General features: G+C 39.2%; 1 protein-coding gene across 3 annotated transcripts in view; it reads left to right on the top strand.

Moving 5' to 3' along the window:
- Positions 1–25493, top strand: part of LOC126267032 (claspin-like) — a 166409-nt gene that overhangs the window by 54861 nt on the left and 86055 nt on the right. For all 3 annotated transcript variants that reach the window (XM_049971818.1, XM_049971819.1, XM_049971817.1), the window contains 4 exons: positions 721–947; positions 2205–2549; positions 11669–11767; positions 24050–24207. In XM_049971818.1, coding sequence (XP_049827775.1) covers positions 721–947; positions 2205–2549; positions 11669–11767; positions 24050–24207 — 829 coding nt within the window. The remainder of the gene's footprint in view (positions 1–720; positions 948–2204; positions 2550–11668; positions 11768–24049; positions 24208–25493) is intronic.

Raw genomic sequence — 25493 nt, forward strand, 5'->3', positions numbered from 1 at the left:
CAGGTACAAAGTTGGTGTAAGGTAAGAGTTGCCTGTGTGAAGAGGAAATGGATTTAGGTGTCAGATGGATCTAAGTTTTGGGTGATGTTGGATTCCTGGGATGTGATAATATTGTTAGTGTAGGAGTCAGAAAACATACAGAACTTCTCACTCACATAGTCACTGAGTTCCATAAAGTTGGTGATGAAGTTTTTGATAGGGGGGGAAAACAATTATATCAAATATATCAGCATCGGTTTTAATTTAAGGTGATGTTCAGTAGTTGTAGTGTTGGGCTCACTAAGACTGTATATGAAGAAGAAAGGTGTAGCCACATTGAAGGTGAGAAATTCTTGGAAGATTATCAGAGTGCCTTTGTGGAAATGGAGGGGGGAACATTATTGCAAGCAGATTGGAAGTATTAAAGACAATATTTATTGGCCTCCTTGGGCTGGAAGTAGCCAGTAGGGTTGATGGTGAATAAATGTTTTCTCAGAAGAGAACAGGAGAAGGAAAGTAGGCTTCTTATAAGTCCATCATGGTGAAATCTAGGTTTGATTCTTAAGCTGAGGCCTTTTAAAAGGAATGAGATTTCTGTAGGGGTCTTGTAGGAAAATATTTAATTACCTTTTATCTAATTACCATGTTGTTAATGCTGAAATATATTAATTATTGGTGCAAAAAATTGAATGAGCTCATTCTCAAGTAGTACAGTGCTCTTATGAGATTTTTATCTGACAGTGTTTCAAGTGTGGAAAAAAGTGAAAATGGAGAGGAAAACGTAGTGAAAGAGGTTTTAACAGTACCATTGGATGAAGAGGCACCTGAAGATCCTGAATTAGCCAAACCGGGTGCCAAACTCTTGCGACTGAAGGAAGAGCTCCAACAAAAAATGGCACGGCAGAGGGAAGAGGAATGGTTGAAGAAGCAGCAGGAATTTAAAATGGATAATGAAGAGGACATTGATGGTTTGTTCTTTCAGTGATAGCTTATTTATTCCCTCTCTTTTAAAGTAACATGAGTTTCTTTACTTTGATTGTGTTATCATGTATGTCAGTAGCACTAAGTAAAGGTTGTTCCAATAAGCATTCTCTACTAATATTTTTGTTATAAGCGATGCAGCAACTGTATTGAACGAGAATGTGTTTTTGAAGTTTTCGGGGATGACATGCTAAGAGATATTATTGTGTCAGAAAATTGCTAAACAAATAAGGATATGCACGAGTGTAATAAACATTAAAACATATATTAGGTACATGTCAATACACAAATGCTAATATTACATAATTGTATACATCATATCATTGACTAAAGGATTTCAGTTAATTGCTCGTATAGTGCGGTTAGAACCTCTAAATGTTATGGTATGGGAACAGAAATGGCCTGGATAAATTTGTGAGGGATCTCTCAGCGTGAGTTTTTTATTTCAGTTCATAAAGCGTCTACAGTAATTGCTGAAAGCCTGACAAATAAGTTGTCTGCCATCTCTACTCCAGCCATTTTTAGCAGGTGACACGTCAGGTAAAAGTGCAGACCAGCAATGCAGTGTTACTCATCTTTCTTTGAAGAAGTTTACATATTCCATGCCACATGTCAATGGCCATTGTTGTGCTGAAATGTGCACGTGAAGCTGCTCAAAGGATGGGTAGCATCTCTCACCCTAAAACCTTCTCATTGTAGCAGTTGGCCTACTGAGTGTCATAAATACATAGTTAAGAGTGCATGTTGCATTCAGTGCCACATCAAACCGTTACACTTTACTCGTCTATAGTCACAATTATTCATTGTTGTTAGGATCTCCCTCCAGTCCCCCAATTGTCCCAATATTTAAAGTTTTTTGATAGAAGTGAAGTTGGTGTGCAAGTGCTATATAAAATAAAATAAACTCAACTTGTAGAAAATAACCTCGCATGAGGTATATGCTCACCCCTGCCCATGGACCCTCGGCTGAGGCATTCAACAGAGTATACAATGACCTGACTGCTCACTCCTATCCACATCTGCCTGCAGTCACCAGGCTGCCTCCATGTGAGCAATCAAGATGGAAAGCTTGGCCTGGAGTATTAACACTTATGTTACCGCACTGTTTTACACGTCATTTCCATTGGCTTTTGTTTGGGCCTTTATTTCTGACTGCTGGAGTTTTCTTAAATATTAGTGTTTATTGTCTCAAACCAATTTATATTTTCTAAGTTAATGGTAAACATTATCTTGTCTGTTTGCAGATGAAAAGAGTGACTGTGGTATGTTTGATGAAGATGATGATGCTGAAGAACCACTTACTGAATCAGAATCTGAGGAGGAGGAAGAGGAGGAAGAAAATACAAAGGTTGTGCGGAAGAAAACTATAAAGAATAAATTTTTGGATGATGAAGCTGAAGTATCTGGTGACGATGAGGATTATGAGGAGGATGAGGATGATGACGGTGGTGGTGATGATTCTGATGCTAACCAAGAAGAAGAAGAGGAAGATGATGGTAATAGTAGTACTGAGGACAGTGAATTACGCAAGAAAAACTGTGGTGAAGAACCAGATAAAATGGAAGTTACAGACGAAAATGCTACTGAAGGTATAAAACTATTGTGCATATTCCATACTTAATTCTCAACAGACATTATTTGTTGCTTAGTTTTATGGTCAAAGTAATAATTTGTGATGGAATAGTACTGGATAGGATACAAAGAATTGTAAGGCACTGAGCACTCAAAAGGCCGATAAACAAGATCGGTAAAGATTGCTGAGACATTCAAATAATGTCTTCCTTCAGGGCTAAAAGGCGCGCGCGCGCGCACACACACACACACACACACACACACACACACACACACACACACACACACACACTTGTGCATCTACATAGTGCCGACTGTATGCACAATGCTGTGATTGCAGTTCGGGTGGTCAGGTGGACTGGGTGCGTTAAGGGTTGTGTGGGATGGGTAATTGGAGAGAGAAGTGAGAGGCAGGAGGTGAGATTGGGGGTGAGTGGCTAGTTGCTCGGACGGAGGCACCCAGGTTGCTGGCTAGTAATGCAGGAGGGAGGAGTGACAGGTGTACAGGTCACCTTCACAAGCAGGTGCTAGATACCAATCCTAGTCATCAGACAGATTTCTCATGCCTTATTCTCACACACTCCTAATCTTCCTACCACCTCCCAAGAGTAGTCTACAAAGGTGTACTCTCATCACCACCTAGTATCACCCTAGAATGGAACAACTGGACCACATCCTTCACCAGGGCTTTGATAAACTATAATCAGTCTTGTAAATGAGGGACATCCTACCCAAGATCCTTCCTACCCATCCTAATGTGGTACTCTTATCGCCCACCCAACCTACATGACATCCTACTCCATTCCAATGCACTCCCACTCTCAACTCCTTGCCACAGGAATTGTATCCGCATGGAAGACCCACATGCAAGACCTGCTCAATCCAACAACTGACCACTTGGTACTCATGCTCCTCAGCTTGGGAAAGGATTGATTCTGAAAGCTAGCAAGTTTTTTTATTTAGTTTTTCATCTCCCCCCGCCCCCTCCCTCCCTCCCTCTCCTGTCGATGACATGATGCTTCTGCTATTCGTGAGTGGTCTCCTTTACACCAAATTATGTACACCCTTAAGGAATTAGGATATTTATTACCTGAACTGTTTTTGCAGACTATGTCTGTAGTTCCAACTCAGCAGTGCACCTCTCATTAAAGTGCAAGAAGTGCAAGTGACTGACTTATTCAGCATTTTCAAAATAAATACTTGTGAAAATATAATGAAAGGATTGATGTCGAGGAAGTCCAAGGTGTCTCCCAGAATAAAAAAGTAGTGACTGTCAACAAGTGATGCATTTCTGTGATAAGTGTTTGCTTATATTTTACTGCTCCTGGAAACGACAACATATGCAAGGATATATTGATGTTTGAAATAACATAGTAGGAAATACAGGCCTGAGGTTATAAATTGGAGAAATACGTAACAATTCTGAAAGTTTCTTGTAGTGTGTCAATGTATTAAATAAAAAATCAAGATACTGAAAATTCAAACAGATGAAATGAGCTCCCAAAAATGCAAAGTTCACATTATTGGCCTGTTGAGATGGTTTCATTGTAAAGAAATATGCAATATTCTGAAAGTGCATAGCTGTCTGAATAGAGTAACTTCTGCTTACAAAGAGGAGGACTCCTGTTCACATTGTCACATCATCTCATTCTGTTGGCTGTATGTTGATTCCACAGCCTTCGATGGCTGAAGAAGATGCAGTTTTAGTGTCAATACATTAAGAAACCTAATTGCTTCTTTTGATGTTATAACATTTCTGCTGGTAGCTTTAACTTCATTTTGAGGTAATAGAAGGGATAAGACAGTGGATTCGCATCAAGAGCAATAATATGGAAAGGATAGATTACTACTCTCCACATAGAGGAGACAATACGTTTCAGTCAGGTACAATGAAAATAGACTGTTACAATATAACTGCTTCTTTATGATGTAACATTTCAGCTGGTGGCTTTAACTTCATATGAGGTAGCAGAAGGGGTAAGACAGTGGATCCGCATCGAGAACAATAATATAGAAAAAATAGATTACTATTATCTACATAGAGGGGGCAGTGGGTCGCAGGCAGGTACAGTGAAAAAGGCTGCTATAATATTGAGCTTTCTGATACAGTGCTTCTGAAATAAAAGCACACAAACATTCATACAAACGCAACTCACATACATGCTCGTGGCCAGTCTTTCTAGGCACTGGAGCCCGACTGTGATTGCATCTGACTTGAATAGCACAACTCCAACCCCTTGCCCCATAGTCCATATTCCTGCAATAGACCTAGATGCAAAACTTGTCCCATATGTCCTCCCACTACTATCTGCTCCAGTCCTGTCACAGGCATCTCCAGCCATATCAAATGCAGGTCTATCTGTGAAAGCAGACATAGGATCCTCAAACTAAGCTGCAACCACTGCGCTGCTTTCTATGTGGGCATGACAATTAATAAGCTGTTTGTCCTCATGTTTGGCAATTGCCAAACTGTGGCCAAGAAATGGTTAGATCACCTAATTGCTGAAAAAGCTGCCCAACACAATGTGCTTAACTGTAATGACTGCTTCACAGCCTGTACCATGTGGATTCTTCCTACCAGCACCAGCTTTTCAGAGGTATGCAGGTAGGAACTCTTCCTACATGTCCTTCATTCCTGTAAGCCCCCTGGCCTCAACCTTCACTACTCCCTGTCCTCCATGCACCTATCCTCTTTCTGCTCCCTCCATCACTACACACACTTTCTATCCCACCAGTACGCTCCTAATATTCTTCTGCCCTTCTGTACTTCTGTCCCCTTCCACTCCCTTTATCCCCACCCTCCATCCCCACCCCCCAGCACAGCTTTCTGACATTGCACCTAGCAGCCCTATCCTGTCCCCACTCTGTCTGTTCATGCTCCCATAGGCAGCATGGCATCTTTCTCTACCCCTCTCCTGCTATCCCTCTCTGTCCTCACCCCACGACCCCTCCTTACCACGACCACCCAACATGGTAGATTGTTACTTATGTCAGATGCACTCATAGTCTGGCTCCAGTGTCTGGAGACAGTGGCCATTTGTGTGTATGAGTTGTATTTGTGTGAATGTCTCTCTGTTTTCTGTTTTGGAAGGACTTTGTCAGAAAGCTTAGTTTGTAGCTGTCTTTTTCACTGTGCCTGCTTCCGACTCTGACTCTTCTGTATGGTGAGTTGCAGTCTACCTGTTGCATATTGTTGTTATTCCATCCATGGCTTTCCATTGTTTGATGCACATCAAGAACAGGATTAAATTCTTTTCCAAATAAACACTCAGGTTTCCTATTCGTTTCCCAGTTCAGAAAGGTAATGTGTGTAAAAACATGTTTGGAAAATTAAAAGTGCACGCACACGTCGACATTTTAGTGTGCTCGATGCTCTGGAGCCATGCCAGTTTTGGGCAGTTGAATGGTTTGTGAGATTCTTGTCATGTAAGCAAGGTAGGCCTCAGCCATGGAACCAGTTATATTAGAACCAAGAATTGCATCTATGTGTCTGCTAACTAAAGTTCAAAAGTCGGTGTAATGCATACACTTTAAAGTTGCAGTTTTAGATGGCAGGTGTTTTTGAACAGTGGTTGCATCAAATATCAGTAGCAGTCGGGCCTAAACTATCTTCTTTCTGATGCTGCCAACCTCTGTATGTAACTACACGGTAGCCATTACCAAATGCGTTGTATTGTGAGCTGCCTGTTGTTTTCTTTTCTTGCACTGAAGAGACAAATCCTGGTTCATCACAGGGTTAAATTACAACTGTCACAACACCAGAATGGATCGGCAGTCACTATGACCGTATATCAGTTCTGCTAATATAGTTACACAGAATGTGGGCGTTTGCTGGGTGCCTATTCCTCGGTCATCTGGCAGTCATAATGCTAGCTTGTTTATGCTCGCAGCTTACTGCCAGTTTATAGTGACCACACGCTTTACTATAGTGACCAGAAAACTAAAGCTGTTAACATATTGCGACTATGCCAAAAGTCTTTCCCTATATGTGAATAGTTATTTTCAGTTCTTCTTTCGTCCCTTTACCCATTCTGTCTGTAACATTCTCAAGCATGGCTTGCATGGCTGTGAATGCCTGTGAAAGGTTGAAATCTATATTTTTCAGATATTGTAATTATCAGAGTGGGTGGCAAAAGGAAAAATAGTGTTAGGTAAAAACTTCACTTTTTGCACCAATGGGAAAACACTACAGTTGCTCAACAGAAACAATCATTTGTTGAAAGCTTAAATAGAGCCAAAAGAACAAAATGAGGAAGAACCGTTCTGGACAGATCTATTGAAGTTTTCTGAAAAGCAAACGCCCTTGTGAGAAAGATTCCCAATCATCACTTTATAAACAGTCAATTTCAAAGTACTAGGGCATTGTCATCATGCAATTAGCTCGAAAACCTTTAAATTTGTAGTCTAATGATTTACCACTAAACAAAATTGAGATGTGAATTTTGCGCGAAATAGATACATGTTCAGGTACCTATTTAAGGGTTTAATGACTCTGTCTTTGTGCTCCACTTTTGACAGGAATTCTTTTATGGCCATGTGTGTTCATAGCGACTAAAAGCTTCATTAGTTGGTCATGTACCGGGTGGTGTTAATTATACTGACCCCATTCCAAGTGCTGCAGTGTGGGCTGTATTCATTGCAAGACACTGAAACATTGTAGGTATATTCATTAATCTATGCACTCGCAGAATATGCTTGAAAAAATAATAGTTTTTTCCTTCTGCCACCAGGTGAAAATACGGTGCTGTAAGCAGTAGGAATGTAGTGTGAGGGCAGGAAAAAGGGAGGAACGATCGATCAGTGATAATGGTGGTTTTGGCACGTTTGGTAGGATGTAGTCACAAGTTGCAACACGTATTCAGTATGGTCTTCCGACTCGGCAACATGCTGCATCTGTAACATGGCATGGTTGACAGTTGCTTGCAACACATCTAGTGTAATTAGAGTAATATGTAATTGTTTGCTGTCTTCCAGATCAGGGAGAGTCCGGATACATCCCTGATAGACATGATCTTCCGGGTAGGCCTAAAACCAAAAATCACATTGCTTTAGGTCAGGGGATCTAGAAGGTCACAAATCTTGAAATTGCCTAGAGATGATGTGGTTGTTACTGAAGGTGTTTGGAGCAAATCTTTCACCTTGCAAGTGATATGTGGTGCTCCACCTCTTTCATGAAAATAGTGGTGTTGCCACAGTTGCAGTCTTGCAAAGCTGGAATCATGTGTTGCACAAGGAGGTGCAGATGTCACTGTACACCTAACAGACCTATGAGGTGTCATTCTTGAGTGTAGTGGATGTTACTGCACAACATGTGTCAGAATAAAACCCACATGTGATAGTTCTGTACATCCATGGCACCTTGCAGTGTAAAATGTGCATCATCTATCCAAAGAATATTTCCTGGCTACATATGATCCATTTCCATGTATACCAACAAATGAAGTGCAAAGTCACAGCATTGTAGCCTCTCTTGGGGCTTTGTTTGTGCATTCTGAGTATTTTAGGGATACCAATGTAAAATGGGCTGCAAAATCTTTTGAAATGTTGAGCTGGGGGGGGGGGGGGGAGGGGGGGGGGAGAAAATTCCTTGTGATACAGCTCAAGCAATGGTTGCAGAATTTGAGGCATGTTCTGCACAGTCAACTGTTGCTACACCCACTTCATCAGATGCTGTGGGAATGAGCTGCCTACCTCTCCCTGTTGCACCACCCAATTTTCTGTTTCTTCAGATTTGTTGATCATATTCTTTACGCATAACGCATTATTGTGGCCAAGATAGATACGAAGCCCACACCTACTACAGTAGTACAAGTTTATATGCCAACTAGCTCTGCAGATGATGAAGAAATTGAAGAAATGTACGATGAAATAAAAGAAATTATTCAGATAGTGAAGGGAGACGAAAATTTAATAGTAATGGGTGACTGGAATTCGAGTGTAGGAAAAGGGAGAGAAGGAAACATAGTAGGTGAATATGGATTGGGGCTAAGAAATGAAAGAGGAAGCCGCCTAGTAGAATTTTGCACAGAGCACAACTTAATCATAGCTAACACTTGGTTTAAGAATCATGAAAGAAGGTTGTATACGTGGAAGAACCCTGGAGATACTAAAAGGTATCAGATAGATTATATAATGGTAAGACAGAGATTTAGGAACCAGGTTTTAAGCTGTAAGACATTTCCAGGGGCAGATGTGGACTCTGACCACAATCTATTGGTTATGACCTGTAGATTAAAACTGAAGAAACTGCAAAAATGTGGGAAATTAAGGAGATGGGACCTGGATAAACTGAAAGAACCAGAGGTTGTACAGAGTTTCAGAGAGAGCATAAGGGAACAATTGACAGGAATAGGGGAAAGAAATACAGTAGAAGAAGAATGGGTAGCTCTGAGGGATGTAGTAGTGAAGGCAGCAGAGGATAAAGTAGGTACAAAGACGAGGGCTGCTAGAAATCCTTGGGTAACAGAAGAAATATTGAATTTAATTGATGAAAGGAGAAAATATAAAAATGCAGTAAATGAAGCAGGCAAAAAGGAATACAAACGTCTCAAAAATGAGATCGACAGGAAGTGCAAAATGGCTAAACAGGGATGGCTAGAGGACAAATGTAAGGATGTAGAAGCTTATCTCACTAGGGGTAAGATAGATACTGCCTACAGGAAAATTAAAGAGACCTTTGGAGAGAAGAGAACCACGTGTATGAATATCAAGAGCTCAGATGGCAGCCCAGTTCTAAGCAAAGAAGGGAAGGTAGAAAGGTGGAAGGAGTATATAGAAGGTTTATACAAGGGCGATGTACTTGAGGACAATATTATGGAAATAGAAGAGGATGTAGATGAAGACGAAATGGGAGATACGATACTGCGTGAAGAGTTTGACAGAGCACTGAAAGACCTGAGTCGAAACAAGGCCCCCGGAGTAGACAACATTCCATTAGAACTACTGACGGCCTTGGGAGAGCCAGTCATGACAAAACTCTACCAGCTGGTGAGCAAGATGTATGAGACAGGCGAAATACCCTCAGACTTCAAGAAGAATATAATAATTCCAATCCCAAAGAAAGCAGGTGCTGACAGATGTGGAAATTACCGAACTATCAGTTTAATAAGCCACGGCTGCAAAATACTAACGCGAATTCTTTACAGACGAATGGAAAAACTGGTAGATGCAGACCTCGGGGAGGATCAGTTTGGATTCCGTCGAAATGTTGGAACACGTGAGGCAATACTGACCTTACGACTTATTTTAGAAGAAAGATTAAGAAAAGGCAAACCTACGTTTCTAGCATTTGTAGACTTAGAGAAAGCTTTTGACAATGTTGACTGGAATACTCTTTTTCAAATTCTAAAGGTGGCAGGGGTAAAATACAGGGAGCGAAAGGCTATTTATAATTTGTACAGAAACCAGATGGCAGTAATAAGAGTCGAGGGGCATGAAAGGGAAGCAGTGGTTGGGAAAGGAGTGAGACAGGGTTGTAGCCTCTCCCCGATGTTATTCAATCTGTATATTGAGCAAGCAGTAAAGGAAACAAAAGAAAAATTTGGAGTAGGTATTAAAATTCATGGAGACGAAGTAAAAACTTTGAGGTTCGCCGATGACATTGTAATTCTGTCAGAGACGGCAAAGGACTTGGAAGAGCAGTTGAACGCAATGGACAGTGTCTTGAAAGGAGGATATAAGATGAACATTAACAAAAGCAAAACGAGGATAATGGAATGTAGTCAAATTAAATCGGGTGATGCTGAGGGAATTATTTTAGGAAATGAGACACTTAAAGTAGTAAAGGAGTTTTGCTATTTAGGAAGTAAAATAACTGATGATGGTCGAAGTAGAGAGGATATAAAATGTAGACTGGCAATGGCAAGGAAAGCGTTTCTGAAGAAGAGAAATTTGTTAACATCGAATATAGATCTATGTATCAGGAAGTCGTTTCTGAAAGTATTTGTTTGGAGTGTAGCCATGTATGGAAGTGAAACATGGACGATAACTAGTTTGGACAAGAAGAGAATAGAAGCTTTCGAAACGTGGTGCTACAGAAGAATACTGAAGATAAGGTGGATAGATCACGTAACTAATGAGGAGGTATTGAATAGGATTGGGGAGGAGAGAAGTTTGTGGCACAACTTGACTAGAAGAAGGGATCGGTTGGTAGGACATGTTTTGAGGCATCAAGGGATCACAAATTTAGCATTGGAGGGCAGCGTGGAGGGTAAAAATCGTAGAGGGAGACCGAGAGATGAGTACACTAAGCAGATTCAGAAGGATGTAGGTTGCAGTAGGTACTGGGAGATGAAGCAGCTTGCACAGGATAGAGTAGCATGGAGAGCTGCATCAAACCAGTCTCAGGACTGAAGACAACAACAACAACAACATTCTTTACCCCATTTATTGACATGGTGCCTCTTCACGGCTTTTTCTGTCCATGCTGCTATTTTTTCTGTTATGATAAAACAACTTTGCCAGCAGTGCTGCATGGTCTTTCTTGTCAGTAGCCATTGCATTTTGTACAGAAAACTTCACCCATCTTAACCCTTAACATCAACATTCGCTTCACAGAAGAAATAAACACATGTTACCAAGTGACAAACAGCATACTGACTGCAAAACAAAAAACATTTCCCATTCTTATTTCTTACAGCGCCATATCTTCACCTGATAGCAAGAAAGTGAAAAGTGGAACTAATGCTCTTGTAAAATTTGACGGATGTGTGATTTATCTTACCAAAACTTTTTACCTTTTATCTTGCGAAAGATTCCAAGATTATTGTAATGATGTGATGTTCCTTTCAGCTGTTGTTTTCAGTGGGATTCCAGTAGATACAACTAGTTTTGTCACTTCGTGCATCAGACATTGTCTGGTGAAACTAGTACCTTCTCAGAGTGTCACCATTTTTTCTAGAGGATATTAATGTGTTAGCACGTCTAAAAAAATTATAGAAATTGTAGACCCATATTACAAGATGGTGAAAAATACTAAGATAGTAGGAAAACCTCAAAATTTATTGTTAATATTGATTATAATGTGAAAAGTTAGTTTTGGCAGTGGTTACTATTACTTCGAACTACACATATAATGTGGTGGGTTTGTATAGATTGTGGCTGTGTAGTCATTGTTTCTTTTCTGTGTGTTTTGCAGTGGATGGAAATCTGCAGAAAGGAAAAAAATTGACCAGACTTAAGAGAATAATGACACATGACATGTTTGACTCACAGGGAAGTAACTCTGAAGATGAAGGTAAGTTCTTTGTGTGTTATTTTGTGATTGCTATTCCTTGATCATAGTTCACATATATTTGGTTTTGTTGATCAGGAGGTTTGTATCATGAATTATCATTTATAGTGTGTGTGAAAACTTGGATTCCTCTATAGGTTAGAGTTAATTTATTACATTTGGGCCTTATTTTTATGACGTGATTCTGTTTTACAGTGAATATGTTTTTGACATGCCATGTATCAAAGGAATAAAATTCTTGCGAAAGTCTATGACATGTCAGGAGAGCAGTGGTGCAGCAACTTTCCATATAGTTAAATATCTGGTCCCAGTGGTTTGAAAATGAAGAGAGGCATTTTAATAAAACACTTCTACTAGTTTAATAATTTGACTGTATGTTAAAAAGCTTTTGGATTGTCAATGTCTGTCCTATTCCTGTAGTGAGCTTTTTGTGCCTTTTTGTGTGTCATTCTTTTCAGTGGTTCAGTGTTTCCTAATGTCTGTTAATCTTTTCAATAGTACAGCTTTACTGTATTAGATTTGAGGTGCAACATAACATTTCAGCAAAATTATGTGTTGCACAATGTTTGTAGTGCCAACAAGTAATAATTGCCAAACATGAAATTAAGTTTTATTAGTTGGTTTAGTAATTTTGAACATGCACATTGTGTGGATATTTCATGCTATCTGTGCGAGTAACTGAGTGCAGATGGGCTCATTGTTTCTGCAAGACAGGGCAATGGTGCCAGTTTGATCACACTTTGAAACACCTGCTGGTTTGGAGATTAGTCCATGCAGCTGTACTCCTGCCTTGGAGACTTGCTGCACTTAATGGAATAGAACACACCATGACAATGGACTTTGGCATGTCAGTGAGAAGAGTCAGTCTGCTCTGAAGTCTTATAGTTGGCTACACATGTCTTCTGTTAGTTAGTAGCTTATTGGAAATAGATAAGTGCTATTCCACTTCCAGCACAGGTCAAACTACAAAAGAAATGAAGTCCACAAAAAGATAAAAGAAAATATCAGTAGGTGATATATACTCTAGATAAGCAAGTCAGTAATTTCAGATGAGTACACATCAGCATTGGAATTAATGCACGAAGTGCCCCTCTGAGCATCTGTCAAATACAGAAGGGAACATCCTACCAGTCATTGCCTGCGCTGTATGTTATTATACTCTATTGTTCTTGTAATGTATTATTTATTTCAGAGTGCAATAGCACATTTGCAGCTAAACCTTTAAAATCCTGCTATAGGCACTGTGTATCAAATGTTGCCAATTTCTTCTCATATAGTTTTCCCATTATGCACTTAACAGGATAGCTCTGCTTTACCTTTTATTCTTGACCATGTTGCCTCTTGGTTTTTCTTGGATTTCTGAATTGTCTTCTTCTGTTACTGTTCAGGACTGTTACATCACTTTTCTAGTACCTACTAAATAATTTGTGCGATTTCAGCAGTATTAACGACTTACATTCGAAAAATGTGGACTGATGTTGAAGCAGGATATGATGAAATCCGATTGAGAAAATGAGACTTCTTTAGATAAGTGGACAAAAGTTGTGTACAAAAGCAGTCCACAGAAAGTGGAAAATGAAAAAAAGTGTGAAAACAGTGTGAATTTTGTGGACAGCAACTGCTATGAAGCAGTAACTGTAATGAACTATAAAAGCTCCACAAGTGTACAAAGTGCTCTTGGGAAATGATGACAGTAACTCCTTTAAAATAACTAATGCAAAAAAGTGTTTAAACAGTGCAAGTTTAGTGGATGGCAAATACTATGAAATAAAGAGAGAACTGAGCACTCCAAAATTTCTTAATGAAAGTTCAACTTGTTGGGGGAGGGGGGGGGGGGGGGTAATTGTGCCTAAGTGTGAAGTGATGCTATTCTCAATAATGTTCCTATCCTGCCTGATAATGAAGATGTACAAACACAACAGGACACTTCTTCTGTTCCCAAATCTCTATTGAACCAGAAACGGAAACTACAGGGGTACAAGAGGTCGCTAGGGTGTGACTCCTGTGGATGCAGGGTGTTGAAGGGTGGAGCACTGTGATGATGACCAGTCAGGCAGACAGCATAAGTGAATTAGGCATTTATTAACTTCAGTTACAATGAATTATCTTTTCTGTGGCAGCTTTGAGGAGGGCTATAGACACAGCACACAGAGTGGACTTCGCTGACGCACATGCTCAGCAGTCTCTCGAGGCCTTTGTGAGGTCATGGTGGCTCATGAAGCTGTGTGGTACTGTGCAGGATAGCTTGCCCAGCTGGCTGCAAGTGTTGCTCATGTGGCGTCGATGTCGACCAGCGTGATGATGCTTTTGACCAGGGCACATTTGAGGACCTTGTAGAGAGTGCTCCAATCAGCTTCTATCTCATGGGTACAGCTTGAGAGGCAGCAGCAAATAGTACACCTGAGCACAGCATGACTGTGGTAGTGCCTCAAGCACCACCAGTTTGACCTCCATGAGCCAATTGTAGAAGACTCTTTGGTCTTCATATCAGCAGATGAGAGGTCACAGTGGCTAAGTCTAGCAGACCAGGCTGGCTGCAGCCTCAAAAGTAGTAGTCACCTGACAATGTTAGATGGCATATCACACATCTTGCCTTGATGCTGAGTCACTGCAGCTGCAAGATAGAGGAGCTCAGGAGTGTGAATAATCATAATTGTCTGCCTGAGGCAGTGACATTATGTGTTGGCAAATGCGATCTTGTTTTCTAGGTTCATCTGCGGTCTCCACTGCACCCCGGCTTTCAGCATTTTAGTTCATGCTTTTCTGCAATATCAGCAGGCTAAAAGGTATTCTTGTGTAAGATTTACATGTTTTTGGCAGCTTGCAGCACTGTCAAAATGGCATTATGGTCTTTACACAATGAACTCATTTTGCTGAATTGGTGATTCATACCTCTCCCTCAAGTTGTGTGGGGCAATGGCCGCAGTTGTGTGCTACGAAATTGCAGTGTCGACTCTCCTGCTTGTTTGAGAGTCCAGTTGCAACACTGCTCTTGAGCCTGCTTTGCTGTGGCTCAGTGCTGGTTGGGGAAAACTTTTAAAAATTTCATTCATCCAGTAAACTTCTCTGTGGTACAACACTTGTCTATCCATTAGAAAATTCACCCTTAATTTTCATTGGTTTGTTTCTGAAACAGTTTTATTATGTACCTGTTACTGTACAGTTATACACTGTACAAATTTTTTCCACTTAAATCTTCATGGAAGCTGATTAACAAAGTCTTTGTTTTGCTTCTTAATTCTGCACTGTCTGTTAATTGATTGTACACCAAGTGTATTATACAAGTTTACAATTTTATTAGGTTGCACTCTCTTTTATTTACATTAGTTAGCTACTTGAAAAGTATCTGATGTACTGGTAAGTCAGAGGAGGGGGAGGGGGGTAGTTAGTTTTGATGATATACTGTTGTTTATATTGTTGACCATGCTTGAACATTTGTTTCAAGGTAATTCTTCCATTTTGAAATGTTATAGGTTTGTCCAAAGATGATAATAATAAGCCACTGTTCAGGATCGTTAGAAACATTGTTTTATGGTGGTAATATTTGTAAAGGTTTTTCCGGCTAACAGAATGGAGGTTGTGATAACTGGATTGTGGAAGGTGAAATTATGTTCGGACTGTATCTTAAGTTGTACCATTTATCAGTATACCACTGTTTCTTAATTCTACTTTTGTCACTCCCTTGGAGTCTCTGTTCTTGTAATAATTTATGATTATGGCTTCTGGTGAGAAAACTGAATAAATCCAGTACATTCCAACCTAGTGGAACTTAAGTTGTGGAGCCAGCACTTCTCTTGTGTACTCTGCCAGTTCCGTTTTCCCTAACAACCGTTGCAGTTCACACACTAAAGTGTTAGTCTGTGTCACTCTGTGTGGACAAATCATAATGCTTTCTCTTAAAGATTCTTCCAAGTCTTAGTACTACATTCTCCCAAATCTTAGTACTAGTGTCTGTGATACTGTTTCTGTTAATTGTGCTCTAGATTTTTCACATGAGTATCCCAACTCTTAATTCTTGTTCTGTATTTTTTTAAAAACAAACTTTCTCTCTGTGCTTCAGTACATAATTCCAGTGGTGCATCTTGTAACATGCAAACCTTGTTTCTTACTTCCATATGTTGAAAGTTAATCTTAATTGATACCAGTTGCTAGTTAATAGCGTGTCTGGCAGTCTGGAGAACAGTATTCCAAAATGTAGATGTTGGTTCTAAACTGTATTCCTTCCCCTCCCCTGATGGAGTGTAGCAATATCAGGACTATGATAATCCTCCTTGACGTCCATGTTGGTATGCCACATGCTGCCTAAGAACCCTACTTATTGAACAATAATAGACAGAAAAACTTCCAAACTCCATGGTACATAATAAATCAATAAATTCATAGTAATACTTAAAAAAAGTAAAGACAACAAATGCATATTAAAACTCCAGTACAACTTGAAAATCTGATCACAAACTACTTATCCAGTGGCTTGAGTGCATGAGATATGCTGTGAGCAACTTGATTGTCATTAAGAGGCAGTTTCCTAATTCTTTTAGACACTTTAGTGTTGTGACTGATGGAACTTGTGATAATGCATCCACAAATCCTTTGAGTGGTTTGACTCTACTTACATGAACAACAGATGTTTTGATCAACAATTGTAATTGAACAATTACTGGTGAACTAATTTCAGTGATTTGGTATAGATCATGATACTTGGTTACATTTAGGAGTGTATAGGTTGGTTTGCAGTAATTACTGACCAATTTGACTCTGTGGAAGTTTGCATACATGTTGCCCCTTCTGTTCTTGAAGTTCTAAGGCTTTTGTGTTAGCTTGTTTTACTCTTTGCCAAACTTTGTGTAAATGTTTTGCAAGTTCTTTTACTTATTCACTATTTGCTCTAAGTTTGGGCTTTATTATGACACAGAGAGATAGCATCTTTCTACCGTAAACCACGTCATATGGCGAAATGTTGAGTTGCACGCCAAGTCTATGAATTTAATATGTATATATCGTGACTGCTGTGTAGGCTATTAATATAGTAGCTTAAATTCCAGAAATAATTCTGTGCACCCTCTCTGTTCGCCCCTTTCCTTGTGAATGAAAAGGAATTGTTCAGAGTTTCTGAATGCGAAGCAAATTGTGCATTTGTTTCGTTAACTCGGAAATGAAATGTATTGTTGAGTAATTATGGTATCAGGTACACCAAACTTGAGATCCAACTGTTTAGCATAGCTCGTGGTACTGTGTCAAATGGTTGATACTTCTTGCAAAACTTCATTACTGAAAGCTGTTGGAACCATCATGCATGGTCTGCACAGAGTATACCATCATGAGTCATGAACTGTGGCTGTAGTATTGCATGACAGTGTGTCAGATGCCTATGCCTTCTGCCATAGTCACACTTTTGTCTAGTGTCTGTAATACTGTGATTTTTCTGCGTAAAGTATCAGCATTGGTATGCCTCTTACCAAGTTTATGAATAACTTCGTAATCAAATTTCCTCAGTTTGACATGTGGTTTGTTACAATTTATAATTTTTGACCATACAAATAACAGCAAAAATAGGTGATCCAGTAAATAAACTGGGGGTTTGTGCCCTGGAACAACCAGGAAGTCCGGGAAAAACCCAATAATTTTTTTATCCAGGAGAAAACTGGGAAAAACACAGAAATTTTTTAGAATTATGTGAATTTTCCAGTGTTCAGTTAAATTTTCTAATTTTGACTGGTAAGAACTGAAATCATAATAAAGAATGTTACTGTTTCCTGCTGCTGTAGAATAATACTGGAACAATAAAGCATAAATCAGAGAAAAAAAATTTAAGCTGCTAAAGAAATGCGCCATTTACAACAACAAAATACAGTGCACACACAATTGTCTGCCACCAGCAAAATGTGTCAAAGGATTTAGGATAAAGACTATGCAGTATTTCATAACAATAAACTGCTTTTTATGAGTATGACATCACAGTTGTTTACATTATCTAGTTTGAGCAGTTGCCAGTTGGCTCACGCACATACACAGTTCAGTCGCGTATGAGCGATACCTTCTTCTGCTTCTGTCTACTTGAGGTGTGGCTGCTAACTGTATTGCTACTAGTAAACAAGCAGTAAGGTGCTGCCCAAAAAGACTTTTCTGACACGCTCAAGCTGCCAGATTTGCGCATGCAGAGAGTAGTCTGAGTTGTGGTGGGGAGGAGAAAGTCTCTAGGTGACCTGTGTCTACGTTTAGTGATTTTGCGGTTTTGTCTTCATTTCAAGCTCTCACTTCAAATGAAAACCAAATGGATTTCTGTGGCTGGAAGCTATCAAATGAATTAAAATACATTCACATAATTACGAAGGCTAAAATGTCTTACTTTTTCCAGTTTTCTGATTTTATTTTATTCCCGTCAGTCTAGCATTAATTGTCTTGCAGAACAGTGAAACTATTTTTGCAATTTTGCTGAAGAAATTTCTTTTGTTAATCTTTTGTGCTGAGACAGTCAATTTATTTGGAACGAAGTGTTTCATTCCACACCATTGGCTAGCTTCAAGTGCATGTTTTCATCTCCTGGCATATATGGCATTATGCCATAATAATGAACCAAACATGAGATAGCACAGTACTGGCACGCCAAGAAAATTTACATCCTGAAAACCACACTGTAAAGCTTATTAATATCAGGTTGGGGCCTACTTAATTGTGAATTTGGGCATACAAAGGTGCACTTTAAGCTGTTGTTGTTGTTGTTGTTGTTGTTGTTGTCTTCAGTCCTGAGACTGGTGTGATGCAGCTCTCCATGCTACTCTATCCTGTGCAAGCTTCTTCATCTCCCAGTACCTACTGCAACCTACATCCTTCTGAATCTGCTTAGTGTATTCATCTCTTGGTCTCCCTCTACGATTTTTACCCTCCACGCTGCCCTCCAGTACTAAATTGGCGATCCCTTGATGCCTCAGAACATGTCCTACCAACCGATCCCTTCTTCTGGTCAAGTTGTGCCACAAACTTCTCTTCTCCCCAATCCTATTCAATACTTCCTCATTAGTTATGTGATCTACGCATCCAATCTTCAGCATTCTTCTGTAGCACCACATTTCTAAAGCTTCTATTCTCTTCTTGTCCAAACTATTTATCGTCCATGTTTCACTTCCATACATGGCTACACTCCATACTAATACTTTCAGAAATGACTTCCTGACACTTAAATCTATACTCGATGTTAACAAACTTCTCTTCTTCAGAAACGCTTTTCTTGCCATTGCCAGTCTACATTTTATATCCTCTCTACTTTGACCATCATCAGTTATTTTGCTCCCCAAATAGCAAAACTCCTTTACTACTTTAAGTGTCTCATTTCCTAATCTAATTCCCTCAGCATCACCCGACGTAATTCGACTACATTCCATTATCCTCGTTTTGCTTTTGTTGATGTTCATCTTATATCCTCCTTTCAAGACACTGTCCATTCCGTTCAACTGCTCTTCCAAGTCCTTTGCTGTCTCTGACAGAATTACAATGTCATCGGCGAACCTCAAAGTTTTTATTTCTTCTCCATGGATTTTAATACCTACTCCGAATTTTTCTTTTGTTTCCTTTACTGCTTGCTCAATATACAGATTGAATAACATCGGGGAGAGGCTGCAACCCTGTTTTACTCCCTTCCCAACCACTGCTTCCCTTTCATGTCCCTCGACTCTTATAACTGCCATCTGGTTTCTGTACAAATTGTAAAGCTGAATCATGCATTTTACTATGGTTTGCCAAATTCTGATACTCTTGGGGTGGCCTCTAATGTCCTGTTTCTTTTGTGATGTAATGTAAGATATCTTAATGCTTTATACATATGAACATATGGGCTTCCTACAGCATCTTAGCTGTGGACACACAGTAATATCTATTTTCTGGTGCTCTCTGGCAACTGCTGAAACAAATCTCTTTCCAACAGGTCGCAGAAACATATTGCGAATGGTGGTTTGAAAAGCATTACTTTCAAAGTAATTTCCTTTTGTGCAAGATGAATTATGTTATGTGTGAGAATGTTGGCTTAATTTCTTAAATCACATAGCATTCGACTCTCATTTAAAACTTAACATTATGAGGACCAGCAAATTAGAAAAAATTTCAAGACCAGACATTTATGGCATTATTTAAAATTTTACTGGCACATTTGTGTGATGCATCTTAAAGTGTAAAACCTGCAAAGAAGAGCTTATACATAAAAGCTTTTCATGTAACTACACTAACTATATTAATTTAAACCATTAAGTTTTCCTATTTGTATGTTTGCACTAATTAACAGTGATGTTGTTATTGGCTGACGTGTCCTATGCTCCGAATACCTGCTGTCGTTGGCTGGCGAGATCATGTGATATGAGCTATGATTGGCTTATAAAAGCTAATTGCAATCCAGATTTCAGTACTTTGGAAACTAATGTGCTGTATTTGGTGGAATTCTAATATATACTTTCATAATATGAAAAAATGCAGCATACATGTTGGTGCACTTCAAAGATTTTTCGAAAATGTGTTTTTTGCTGGGTTTCATTTCCTAAAGTGCTGGGAAGTTCTACACATGTGTATAGTACCTTAACCATGGAAAGGATTGATAAGTTTTATGGTCCTGAGGGGGGTGGGGGGAAGTATATTTTTAACAGGGAAATCAGGGAATTTTCTCCCTTGTCTACTTATATACTCTGTAATTGTTAACATCCTTTTTTCAGTATTAAAACAGGTCTGCTCCACCTTGTTTAGTGACATCAGCCACTTGGTATTCATTACCATCTATGTTTTGAATCAAAATACCACCAACTGCACTATTGCTGGCATGACATGAATCTCAGAATCAGGCAATATCGGTACTGGATCTGATGTGCAGCCTTTCTTCAGTGTTTCAAATGCCCTTTGACACTCTGTCGAATACTCAAATCTTACACCTTTTTTAACAGGTGGTTCAGTAGTTCTGCGATTTCAGTGAAGTTCTTGACAAATTTTCGATAATAATTACATTAGCCAATGAATGATTGCAATTGCTTTGTTGTTTGTGGTGTTAAGTTACGCACTGCTGATATTAATCAAGGATCAATTTTCATAACTTCTCCACTAACTACCAGTCCAAGGTACAATGGGATTTATCCTCACTGAGTGTCAAACATGCTGTTTGTTGAATACTTCTTCTAACAATCTCGCATGTTTCTCCATATCTTTCGAAAATACTAAGACATCGCCTAAGTAGGCCCCACATTTCTTAGGCTTTAAGCCATGGAGAAATCTCTAGCTTTGAAATGTAGCTGGTGTGTTCGTAAGTCCAAATGGCATTCTGTAATATTGATAATGAAGCCATGTGCTGTGAAGACAGTTTTTGGCTTATCTTCTCGGACTACTTCAAGCTGATGATACTTGCTTCTGAGGCCCATTGTGAAAAAATACCTACTTTGGCCTAAACTGTCCAGTCTCAGTAATATTGGGAATGAGATATGCACCAGTGGTAGTTTTAGCATTCAGGTATTGGTAATCACAACATAATCTGTATTTCGTCATACCATCTGATGATTTTTGAGGATGATGACACTTGCCATTGCCTCCCGTCCCTCCGGGACTGTAATGGTGTTCTATTCTTCCTTCTGCCAGATGCTGATCGTTGAATTCCTCCATTAACTGTTCCAGATGCCTTTGGACATATTGTGGTTTCCTATATACCGAAGTATTGTTCCCCTTGGGTATATAGTGTTGTTGTGTAACAGATGTTGCTGCTAATGGACTATCTGTATTAAACAAATCCATGACTTGTAGTTTAATACTTCCATCACTTATAATAACTCCCTTCTAAATGATTAACTTTTTTGCGAACTGTCAGTTTGCTTGCGGCTTTTGGCTTTGGTAACTTATAACATCTAAAATGTCAGTCATTGAGACTTTTGGCAAACTAACCTCATCCATGCCAAAATTGTCTAGGCTAACAGGAATCATAAATTCACCGTTTATATTACAAATGTGCGCCACACTTCTGCACACAAAACAATGCATTTTATCCACTTCTTTATTACTCTCCAGTATAATCACCACACATAATACCTCTTGTAGATTGGTATCTACAGGAACCCAGACTAATTTCCCTATGCCTGATGATATGTTATATGGGAACCAGTCCTTAGTGTACATCTTCAAAGTTCACTTGGCAACACCTTCATGATCAGTGTACCCTGCAACATTGCCTTGCTTGCTGTTGATGTCCCCAGCAGAAACAAAGTTCCATCAGATTCAATTGTATACCACAAAAGATCAATTTTAGCATGATGTTTATCAAGGAATTCCAGTCCAAGGGAATTCCAGTCCAAGAATTGCAAAATACTCTTCACCAACATGTGGCGACACTTCCATGTGCTCATGAAAACCCTTAGCTCCAGTGCTTAAGTCTAACAGTGTCGTCCCTAATAACCTCACATCATTGTCATATACCCCCCATTACCTGTCATATGGAGGCCCCAGCCTCTTCCTGCCTAAGAGGTTCATACTAACTTATACCAGTCAGTTATCCTGATGTAGGCGGGAGATGACAGATTTTACAATTTTTCTCCCACCGCCCAATTGTTCCAGTATTTTTATCAGTTTTTAACTAATTGTCATCAAACATCTTTTTTGAAAGCTGTCATTTCAATTGTTATGGCCAATGGTCAGAATTCCTTTGCTCATTAGTCATTTTTATGTGATAAATGTATTGAATTTGATGGAACTCGGGAAGTCACAGATGACCTGTAGATAGATTGTTATTTTTCTTCTTTCCTGTGTATTTTGTAGAACATATACTCATCTTGCTGAGTGTTGTGCTCTGTTTGGATATGCGTTTGTGTGTTGACATTGAGTTTAAGTGAAGTTGCTGATTATTCAGTGTTGTTATAATTGGTACAAATCTCGGATGTGGTTAGTGATGAGTGTTAGTTTGTTACCTGAATCACAGAAAAGTGTTATTTTTGTGTAAACAGTTATTTCATGTGTACCTTATTCATCATATTCATACTATTTTAATTCAGTGTTTTGTTTTCCATTGTGGCAAAAAAAGTATAAATATGTTATAGAATGTGGCAGGCAATGTTTTATGGGAAAAATACGTTTGTATTTAAAATCCAGTAAACATCCCAACTAGTGGCAGTCATCTGTGCTACAGATAATAGGTATGGAATCAACGTTTTGCATTGTTCCAGTTTTTTCATGTGTGTTTTTTAGGCATTATTTAGCTTTTTCACATTGCAGGGACAGACTCACATAAGTTGTCTCGGGATTATACTGAAAATGAGTTGTTTTTCGATCATTTGTATCTCCTGATTTTTAAAACTGAATATCCCGATTTTTTTGAAGGTTGGCTGATACGTTAATGACTAAGTCATGCACATCTGTATGTATTAAAAATTTTTGTTCCTTTGTTCCTCGCTGTATCTAACTCATGCACATCTGTGTGTATTAAAAATTTTTGTTCCTTTGTTCCTCGCTGTATAGTAAGCCTAACCAACAGCAGTCGGTCTCCACATACACCTCTACAGTATTATGTTCTACTGGGAATGCTTTCTGATGGATGGTGCATTATTATATGCATTTAATGGATATTTTTTCGGTTGCTGTTTTTCTTGCCTCTGACTCCTGCATTTTCGTGCCTTATGACTGACTCGACTACACTCATAACATTCCGATAGAAGACATTTTGCATTTGGTGCCGACGTACACATCTGTAACGTTCGACTTCAGAGGCAAAGGCTCAATAGTCATTATGTCCTCTTGTAGCAGTATTTATTTCTTTCAGCTGTGTGGCAGTTCTAATAGTTGGGGCCAGACCATAAGGATTCTCTGTCGTGACTCATTTGTGACATGTCCACAGGGTATTACATAAGAAGACATTACAAGACCTATTCTAAGCATCATGTAAGGTGACTGCATCAGCTTCTGCATTTCTCCTCAGCACAATTGTTTGCACATTGATGTTTTGGATTCTATCTGAGAAGGACTCAACCGATTTCTTTTGTTTCCATACCAAACTGTTTACATTTTCCGTGAAAAATCGTGTGTTGTTCTGTTTCCGGTAGTGTTGGCACAGGCCTTCAGCTAGCTCCTGGATCGTTTCTGCTTTCCTTAAGTGCTTTGTGGGGGGTCACAAATATTTTAGTCTCACCAGCAAAAAAAGTGTCAGACATTTTCTGACTGTTTTGTACCTGAAAACCCAAAGCAGAGACATGTAGATGTCATACTACTTGCTTTCATTGTATTATATAATTACAGATTTTGTTTTGGTAGTTCTCTCTCTCACATTATTGTTCACTGTTTCAGGAGATGATGCCAATACTTCCACAGTGTCAAACCTTACTATCCCTCCCTACCAACCTGGTGGAGCTCAATCGCAGATTTCGCAGCTTACGCAAGAGAAAATTAATGCTCCTTCACCTACCTTAGAAGTTATGCTGTCAAAGGAGTCAGCAAGTCAGCAGGTATGTCATCTTTTATAGATGATAAGAATATAGTATCTTTGTTTTTAGGTATATTTGTAGATGATAAATATGTTTTATTTTATTTTTTGTAATAATAAGAGTAATTGTAAGGAAACAGTTATCAATATTAGGTAGAGCGGACCTCTGTAGATGAGATTTATTTCTCTTTCATAACATAGATGAAAACTGACAAGCTATCAGGGATCCTGGACAAAAAGTCTACCAAATTAACAGAAAATTCTAAGTTTTGTTCTTATGTTAAATCAGTAAACAGATTAAAGCCATCTGTCCAGACACTCTGTCATTGAAATTGAGGACGACAGAGAGAAGGCTGAGAAATTAAATGTCTTTTTTCAAAACTGTTTCACAGCGGAAGATAGTACTGGAATTCCTCCTTTAAATTGTTGCATAAACAACAGAATGACAAACGTTGAAACAACTGACCATGGGGTAGGAAACCAATTGAAACTGCTTGACAGAAGAGAGGACACTGGACCTGACAGGATACCAGTATGATTCTACATAGACTATGTGAAAGAACTAGCTCTTCTTCTGGCAACAGGGTACCATACATCATGGGAAGATTGAAGTGTTCCTGATGATTGGAAAAAGTGCAGTCATTCACATTTTCAAGAACAGTCTCTGTCGTCACTCTGTTGTAGCACTTTGAATAGTTTTATGCTTGCGTGTTACATTTGGGGGGGACTGAAAATCTGTAAGGATCATCATGGGTTTCAAGAACAACGATCATGTGAAACTCATTTCTCTAGATTTAAAGTGGAATGACCACATTAATGTAATTTCGGGTTAGACTGACGCCAGACACATTCATTGAAAGAATCTTCAGGAAGTGTAGACCATCAACAAGAAAAGTAACTTACATAACCATTGTTCAGCCGTGACTCGAATATTGTGTGGCAATCCTGGACTAGATAAGATTGATAGAGGAAATGGAGAAGATCTAAAGAAGAGCAGCATGTTTCATTACAAGTTAGTTTAGTAAATGCAGAAGCATCACAGAGATGCCCAGCCTACTCCAGTGGCAGACACAGCAAGAGAGGCGTTTTGCACCATGGTATGGTTTACTATTGAAGCATAGAGAGTGTACATTCCTTGAGGAGTCAGCCAAGATATTGCTTCCTCGTATGTTTATCTTGCAGAAAGATCAAGAAGATAAAATTAGGGACATCTGAGCCCACACAAAGGCTTATCAGCACTCGTTCGTCCCGCAGACCATTCGCAACTGGAACAGGAGAGGGGGGAGTAATACAGTTAAACAAAGTACT

The sequence above is a fragment of the Schistocerca gregaria genome, chromosome 4 (genome assembly GCF_023897955.1).
Source record: "Schistocerca gregaria isolate iqSchGreg1 chromosome 4, iqSchGreg1.2, whole genome shotgun sequence".
Lineage (NCBI taxonomy): Eukaryota > Metazoa > Arthropoda > Insecta > Orthoptera > Acrididae > Schistocerca > Schistocerca gregaria.